This window comes from Dysidea avara, chromosome 11 (genome assembly GCF_963678975.1).
Source record: "Dysidea avara chromosome 11, odDysAvar1.4, whole genome shotgun sequence".
NCBI lineage: Eukaryota > Metazoa > Porifera > Demospongiae > Dictyoceratida > Dysideidae > Dysidea > Dysidea avara.
Genome location: NC_089282.1, coordinates 20,217,780 through 20,227,112, shown reverse-complemented (window position 1 = coordinate 20,227,112; position 9,333 = coordinate 20,217,780). Strand labels below are relative to the sequence as shown.

General features: G+C 38.2%; 1 protein-coding gene across 1 annotated transcript; it reads right to left on the bottom strand.

The window, feature by feature from the left end:
* Positions 1-1,896: 1,896 nt before the first annotated feature.
* Positions 1,897-7,926, bottom strand: LOC136239041 (uncharacterized). Its single transcript, XM_066029777.1, has 12 exons — positions 7,861-7,926; positions 7,677-7,808; positions 5,757-5,866; positions 5,550-5,701; positions 4,415-4,579; positions 3,119-3,242; positions 2,952-3,074; positions 2,777-2,891; positions 2,622-2,693; positions 2,269-2,317; positions 2,156-2,210; positions 1,897-2,099 (listed from the first exon to the last, which is right to left on the bottom strand). Exons 2-12 carry the CDS (start codon positions 7,800-7,802, stop codon positions 1,982-1,984), a joined length of 1,209 nt encoding a protein of 402 aa, XP_065885849.1. The 5' UTR covers positions 7,803-7,808; positions 7,861-7,926; the 3' UTR covers positions 1,897-1,981.
* Positions 7,927-9,333: the final 1,407 nt, after the last annotated feature.

Sequence of the window (9,333 nt, the reverse complement as noted above, 5' to 3'; positions counted from 1 at the left end):
ATTGCACAACACTGAATAGGTACATGTTAGAATAATAATGTTGAAAGTGGAAAATTTAGAAATTTGAACAATACAAGATTGAATCTGAGAGCATTTTCAATGGAAATTGTGTACCTGAATTAAGTATTGCCATACATATTAACTACACAAGTAGATGAATGAAGCCCTTTAAACAGACCAATGCACTTCATTGTATGTATAGGTGCAGGCAGATTTGGAAAAATACCATAACAGAACCAACTATATGCTTCCAGTGAATGTTCTATTAGAGTAGTTAGCTGACTGCTCTATTAGAGTATCTCGATCTTGTACACCTCCAATGCTGATCCGGGTCCTTGTTACACAAACTTTAGTATAACTCCACTGATAATACCTTGGAAAGATGTTTATAAGGTGGTTTTATGAGTACTTGTATTATTAGTGATCATATAATTATGCTAAGACAAAATTTCATTATAATACTCAGCATATTGATCAAGTAAAGCCTAAATAAGAAGGGGGGGCTTCAGCCCCCAAAGCCCCCCCCCCCCCCCTGGATCCGCCCCTGAGGTGCAAGGATGGGTGACTTTGATGACAATTAGTGCTGGCCCAGCCATAGATTATAGCCCAGCCAACAATTGCATGCGGCTCCCATTGTGGCTGATTACGAAAGCATAGTAGCTTGGAAAGTAACAAATCATGGCGGATCTATCAACGAAATTTCATCCCAACCTTGCATGGGCCAGATGAAGTGAATCTTGCATGGTAAAGGCTGGCCAGGACCTCATGCTTCAGCCAACTGAGCCAAGATTTTAGACGAGATTTTTGCGAGCGGATTTTTGACATTGCATGCTTCTTCCCACTGCTTGGCGAGTAATAGAGTCCATCACTCCCATGGTGGAGGTTCTGCATAGTGCTGGACAATTGAAAGTAGTCTAGCTAGACAGCGTACTCATGCAGGTTGCAGCGGTCTCACAGAGGTCTACTGCAAATTGGTTCAGCCGCTATGACACAAGTGTCGAGATTGCAGTTCAACGCCTTGTGATGTTTATGAAAGGGTATGGAAATGGCATATTTGACACAAGACATTTTTTTGCCTCGTTTTTTGTTGCATTCACAATAATGTGTGTTAAACCTCCACAAGCTGGAAATCTAGAACTGCAGCCATTTTACAAATGGCTTGACCTAATTTTTCTCAGTGTGCCTAGATGTGACAGCAGCCAGCTCCATGAAGTTAATAATAAGAATGTGGTGAGCTACTATATCTCAATACCATTCTTTAATTGAGACCTCATTTTCAGGGGGCACTATAACAACGTGTGGACGAACTAAAAGACTAGATGGAGTAACTCGGTCGCCTGCAATGATTTGCTTGATATCTGTATTGACTTAAATGATGTGGCTATAGCAGTAATATGTTGTGGCTTTGTATGTATCCAAAGGCTGCAGCACATGTTGATCAGTGCTGGCCACTGTAAAGCTTTAATAGTGATATAAGTATCTCCATACTAGATATGGTGCGCTTATACCTCAACTTATACACTATTATGAGTTGTGCAGATGTATAGCTATATCTTATACCCAATATGCTATATCATTGGGTGGCTTGCAGTTCAAATCCTGGGATTGGAGGGCTTTTTTTGGCCCACGTTTCTGCATGTTTCATGTTATTAGTCATATTACGTAATGTCAAAGTGTTCAAGTCCTGTGTATTAGGAAAGGCTGCAGCGTGCACATGCAAGTTTCTGTCAGACCCTTTAGTGCTGGACACTGTAAAGCATGCAGTAATATCATTAACTCAGATTATCTAATCAGTATTTTAATCACTGATTTTGACAATTATACCCATCCATTGCCGGCAGAAAAAAGTGTAGACTACGTTGTCAGATACAAACAGTACTGAACAGTTTCTTCTTTAGTGTGGAAGCTATAAATAAATAAATAGATAATGAATAAACACACAAGGAAATATTAACCAGTAAAAAGGTAATGATTGTACATTTTAGAGGTACTTCTTAATCATGGCGGTTATCTTCTCAGCAGCAAACCGCAAAGTATCAGGTTTGTAAAATGAGTAGCTGATACGAAAGCAATTCTTAAAATTTCCATCTGCTGAAAATCTGTCCAGATATAGATATGTATTAATTATACGTACAACAATACAATGAATGGCTACCTGCTGCCGATTTGGAAGTTGATATTATATCCCTTCAAGCACTCATCCAAAATACCTACACAATATAACATACTAACATGTCACTGTGTATTGTGTTTGTTGTTAACTATTACTTTGAGCTTCCATTCCATCTGGGAGACTCACCCACACATAATATCCACCCTGTAGATAACACATTGTTGTCACAAGTACATGCACAGTGAAACCTCATGCAAGTTACAGTTCAACTATAATTGTTTCCAACTTTAATCATTCACACACCAGGTTAGAATGTTTGCTAAATCCTCCAGTAACAAAGTAAATTTCATGAAGCTATTTCATAATACACTTGTATTATTGTGTGGTGCATACAACTACCTATACACAGCAGTATGTAGTTGCAAAGTGCATGTTTATATAAAGCAAAATCTATGCCATTCTGATAAGCCCACTAGGGAAGTACTACAGCTACATCCCCATAACTAACCATTGGTTGAGACACTTGTACTTCTTTAGGTAACTCCCTAGTGAGCACATCTGTCACAACTTCACACCCGGACTAAAAAGAATAATATAAAATATATAACAATTTGGTTGTAGCTACCTACAAAACAACATGTGGTTGCTATAGTGATAGCTTACCTTCAAAGCAGCACGATACTCATCCACAGTGTTATCAACATATCCCAGTGAAATAGCACTGGCCATCACACAAGATACTGTATGGTTGAAGCATCCTCCACTCAAAGCTAAACCACTACATGTGAACAATGAACAAAATAAGTAGTCGTAGAGATCTACTTAAGTGTGGCCATACCTATCTGCTATTATCTTGAGTACTTTATAAGGAGCCTCTATCCAGCCTAGTCTTATTCCAGGAGAGAAAATCTTAGAGAATGTACCATTGGACACAACGTTTGCTGCGTAATCTGGATCAGACCTATACACTATATGTAATGACATCTTGTAACACTAGTGTAATACTTTGTGTCATAGGAGTAGAGTCTTGTTGGTGGCTTGTCAGTAAAATACAACAGGTTGTAGACATCATCACACACTATCAGTAGGTTGTGTCTCCTGGCTATTGCTATCACCTCCTTGTAACGATCTGGAAATATAAGATAAAACGCATTTGAAGTCAACATCACTACTTCAGATGGTCACTTCTGTATGTGAGAAACTTTGATGGAGGTAACAATTGACATCTTTACTAATAAAGTCACCAAACATTTTCCAATATATCTTTAAATACTTATTGTGTTTATATAATACCAAAGTCACTTTGTGTTTCATAAACTTCACAAAAAGGTTCATTTAGTCAGTTACCAAAAATGGCCATTTAACTGCTGCATGGCAGGTTACTTTTGAGGTGGAAAAGTTTGCAATTGACATTTCATTCATGGAAATTTTACTTGTGAAACTTTTGCTAGCTAGACATCCAATACACTAGCTATTATAGGCTATTGGTATCAGTGATTCGTGAATTTTTACCCTTGAGTTTATGAGATTTTGTTCACGAAATTTTTTACCCTAAAAAATAACCTGCCAAATGGTATCTAAGATTATGAAGTTGTAAAAATGTAATTGTGAATCCTGCCTTTAAAAATCTTAGTGCTTAGAGTGACAGTGGTACTACACTTTTAAGTCATTGTTCCATCAAAGCATTTCCCTGTGTATAGTACAACAAGAACCCGGAATGTGAGTAGCAATACCTGACCTCCTCTGATAACACCACCTAAACATCATCTCATTAATCACACACTGGTAGTGAACGAACATTTGAGGGACCCAGTTCGATACACTACCACAAACGCTTTCCTACAAGTACGTACATAACACACAATTCCAAGTTAAACAGCTTTTTCAGTGAATTCAATATTATGTAAGTAAAGACAACAACTTTTAGACAGTAAAGACATTATATTGTTGTGAATGCTTGCATGCCATGCAACTAAATTTTTGGTATGCACGTGACTTGATTTTTCTGTAGCATATAACATTGGTCACAATTTGTTAACCCTACCAGCTGTGTAGTCGAATAATTAGATCAGCTACGTATTCAGCCAGGCAAGCTTTATTTCAAAAGTTTTAGCATGTTGCTAATTTTAGTCATTGTGTCTATCCAAATCAGGCCACATATAATTATACATGCTGATTACTAGTAAAACAAGTGTTCATGATTCATATTATGAACTCTGGTTAGCAATGGGAGTTAACAACAGTAGTAGTAGCTACTCCACTATTATTAACTTCCTAGTAGCTACATTGTTGCAATCTTACCAGGGCTTAAACATTTTCCAGTTGGATTATGAAATGTTGGGATCAGGTATATCATTCCTCTGTATGGTTTTGCCTCAGTTAGTTGACGAGTAGCAGGTTTAGAATTATGTGAGGTGATGGTCTCCTCCAGGGATGATGGTATTATACCTTCTGAATCTGTAGGAACTGTGTACAAGTTGTATATGTTCTTCTACCATACAATACATAATAAAAAAATTATTTCCTTAGTGATCCCTGCCATATGAGAATAGCTGTAGTGGATTGGTGCTGCTTGCTTGCTTGTAATCGGGCAAAGGCCATCCAAACAACAGCAAAGCCAGTGAAGTGCTAACCAAGGAATATTACATGGCTTCACTATGCAGCCACCTACAGTAAAGTGATAACTAACTACGAGGAACTACAAGCTACTAGGTCCCCTTAGCCTTTTCGTTGTACACATCACTTGGGCATAGTGCACAGTATTAGTAACTGCTAGGTTTTATAAGCTTTAAATTTAAGGCAGTCCATGTTAGTAGTCTGTACCATGAGTTATGATATATAAATACGCAACAGTAGCTAATCACGCATGCATGACATCATTGTACACATAATGTCTAGACCAGCAAGGAACTCTACCTAAAGCAACAAAAGAAAAATTTATTTACGATTGCTAAACTGTAATATTTTGATGGTTAAATGAAGAGAAACACCACTATATCAACACTATCAATGCTATCACAGTGTTACTTAGTTGGCAAACCAATACAGCACTTGTTAATGACTACAAGGCCAGAAATCAGTAAAAGAAAACTTCACAAAAAGAGTGCTCATCTTGCATGTCAAATGGAACACAGGCTTTCACTATGTAGCTTGTCACATCTTTTTACTACTTCAACCCCCTTCAACAGTATCATAGATTATTGATCCCACACGTGATTCCACACATAGTGATGTGATTATTCAAACGCATGTAGGATTAATAACTGATCTGGTGTAGTGCAAATAATCTATGAACATCATGTTCTGGCTTTGCATGATCAACGACAGTGCAAGCAAGCAAGTACCCCAAACTACAATAGCTATCCGTGGCTAAACAAGGCTTGCCTTAGCATTCACGTAGTACTGACACAATTGAAGTTGCTTTATGAATGCTTACCACTTATAACATTAAAGTTGTAGCCTTTAAATATCTTGAATACAAAGAAGAAAGAGGGATCTTCAATGTACACATTATCTCTTGCTTCAAACAACAGAGTAGAAATCAAACTCAGCCCATTTGTTGCTCCAGCAGTAACATAAAGTTCATCACTACATAAAATGAAAGACATTTACGCAGGCTACATAGTACAGTTGTATAACTGACGCTAGAACATCTGCTTGATATTGTCTTGAAAGGAAGTCTGCCAACAACTCCCTAAAATGTTCATCACCATTTTCTGGACCATATTGTGTCATTGTTTGCAGCTGTCGGGTCTGTTCAAACAATGTGTATATATAATATGTTGAAATGCACGTATATTGATTAGGTATTCTAAATTTCATCGACGACATATGCATTCCATGACATAGAGCTTTTCGAATTTCCAAATAAACATTAATCTGTTCTTCCCGGCAGTTGATGCTATGATGCTTTAAACCATGCATCACACTATTAGCATTGATGTGTGCTAGATAATAACTTCTAGTGCACAAATAAAAAAAAGTACTTACCCAACTTGTAATATTACACACAATGCATGTTTAACAGAATATTACTTGTGGTGCAAAGCTTTTGCTGGAATCACAACTTAGTATTCCTTCACAACATGACTTTAAAAGACTATCACTTTCATCCCTAATTACAGTTTTTAAAAGCCAAGAATGCAGTGCTGGGACTTCATTGTTGTATTGTATGGAATGATAGAGTATGACAACATGGTGTTGATTTGAACCACAGACAGCTTGCAGGGATGCAGATTTCCTCTGCATTCACTGATAACTGAAGACCGGCATAACTTTTTATGTGTCACCCATTGAACCCATACCATAAACATAAGACAACTAAAATGGCATATCCTATGGTGGTATCTAACTCTTTACCACCAACAGTTGTTTATGATAAGCTGTTATACAACCAGGTGAAGGCAAACTCTATAGAAAATAAAGGTTTTATAGCTACATAATTGTAGCTAACAAGTTGATACAAGCATATAATAAAACCCCCTTGCTGGCGAGAAGTCAATGATTAAGTAGAGTGCAGAGAAAATCACAGATCCCGGCTGCTGTGGCTCCTCTGACACATGCCTAGACTGCATGTTACGGGGGATCAAGTCACCACTGGGTCTGGGAATTTTTTCTGCATTCTTCAACGTTTCAGTTACATGTATCTGACTCCCTGTATTGACAGGCCCCCAGTTTAATTTACCTGTGAAATTCATATTCCAAAAAGTATATGCTTTAAAGCTAAAGTTTGAATATATTCTGAATTAACATACCCAGCCATTCCATCGTTTCTGCTGGGGTGGATTCGCCATACAAGTTGCTGCAGGTCAAAGTCAGTGGTAAACTTAACTACACTTTGTGGCTGACATGCTAAATGTAACCAACTGTTATGGGTTGTTGCTATGGATGGTTTTGTGTGACCTTTCAACTGTGCATTGTTCAAATTAAAATTATGAGTTTTTGCAAATAGCTATCGGCATCAGCAAAATTTTCAGCGTTAGCAGATGCATTGGTTGATCTTAGCTACATGGTATTTTAACCAACGTTCCAAAGTTATGTTTGCTGCAACAAGTGTTCATATTATTTATGGAGGACTTGCCCCTTGATGATAGAGCAGTAGTATAGTTAGTACACCAATCGATGTACATAGCTAGCTAGCTACTAATTTGTGACAAAAACCAAATATTAATTTCAACATGCATGGATGATTGAATGCTACCCGCTAAGTGGGCTGTGCAGCAAATGATAACACAAACCAACAAGTTAGCATGACCCTCAGTCTATACGTATCATGATCACGTTTAGCTATAGCTAGCTACGTGAAAGCTAAAGACCACCTCATTGTTGTGACTAGTAAAATCCAAGTGGTGATGACTCTTTAATATGGTAATAGCTAGCTACAAAACTACTCTACAACGCGCTGCATTGTTCTATAACCGACCGGCTAGCTATATAGAACATGCATGCACTTACCGTATCCTTTAGCCATGCCGCATGGCACATCTGCATAATTGATGTGACTGGCCGTACAGGCATAGCCCTTTATCTGTTGAAGACTATAATACTACATCAATTAACTTACCGCACAATGCGAAGAAGCACTGCAAAACAGTTGGGCTGTCTTCTCCATCAGTTGAGGGGAAGGAAGTCCCAAGTTTAACCCGACTGCATCAGGACTGGGTAAAGTTAGTAAAGGGACGATAGACATGGCCACCTATAAAGTAGCTTTGTTACACAGATAATGATAGGTTAACCTAGCTACTTACTGAACAAGTGATATAATTTATTTAAGGGCTGCACTGAGATTAAGTAATCGACAACCGCATACCGCCTGACTGATCATATTTCCCAAAATACCGCACAATTATAGATAATGCTACGATCACATGTAGTGCACGTGTACAATGCATGCATGTGTGTAACACATGCATTATGATGCATAGCATGCATAAGGTGAAAAAGTGCTGATAGACCATACCATAGTCCATAGGTGGCTACTATATATGCATGCATGCAGCCAAGAACGCAGCTATAGCCAGCTCAGGGGCGGATCCAGACTTATGGAAAGCGGGGGGCAAAAATGAACTAAGGCACTACATTGTTTCTGGTTTGATAAGGTGAGGCTAAAAAAAAAGAAAAAAAGGTCACAACCAGCTGACAATAGCTGCCCGCCTCACCAACCACGCATTTATAGCTGATAAAGTACATAAAAATCCTTAAATAGCTCACTACACACTGCTCTAATACTGTATGTGACTGCTCTATTAGAGTATCTCGATCTTGGTATACTAAAGATTTTTGGAGGGGGTCAAGAGCCCCTTTGACCCCCCCCCCCCCCCCCCCCTCCCTCAGCTAGCCAGTAAATTATAGCTAGCTATAGACTATATGCGTATGTCAGATGGACATGTCAGCTCACCCTCCCCTATTATTAACTCTTGATAACAGGCCCGTAGCCAGGGGGGGTTCGGAAGAACCGCCCTCTTGGGAAAAAGGTCCACAATTTTAGCAAAAAGGTCCACAATTTTAGTATACAAGTTCAAATTTTTAGTAGCAAAAGTCCATTAGCTACAGTTTACTAGATACCACTAATATAAGAAGTGCTCCGAGTAGCTGGCTCATTCAGTGCTTGTAATGCAATGCAAGATCGAGATACTCTAATAGAGCAGTCAACCACCCTAATAGAACAATCACTCTAATAAAACAATCACTCTAATAGAAGTCACAATTACATTTTCTTTTAAAATCTGTATATAACTACTTAATTTATTTACAAAACCATATTTGTTGTCTAAACTAGAACTTTCATAATATTAATTTTTTGGTGGGCAAGCCCCTCCCATGCAGAGCCCATAAATAGCATCCATGCTTCAATGCACGATCCAACAGAACGCTCAATCTTTCCCATTTTTATTCACTGTGACATTCCAATATATTATAGACACAGATGGTATAATCACAAATGGTATAATTACAGTAGCAGTAGAGAGATATTTTCCAGATGTCATCCAAATAGCTGGTCTTGGGCTTACCTAAAAATTGTTATAAATGCCACTAAAATGACTAAATTCAACCTTTTAGTGTCTATTTTCAAAAATTTCCTGGGGGGGGCATGCCCCTAGACCTCCCTAGTTTTTCGCACACCATAATGTAATCCATATAAAAAGGGCCTCAAAAAAGGTCCACTTTTCTTCTAAAAGAACCTACCCAGATAAAAAAAGGGCTACGGCCCTGTGATAATA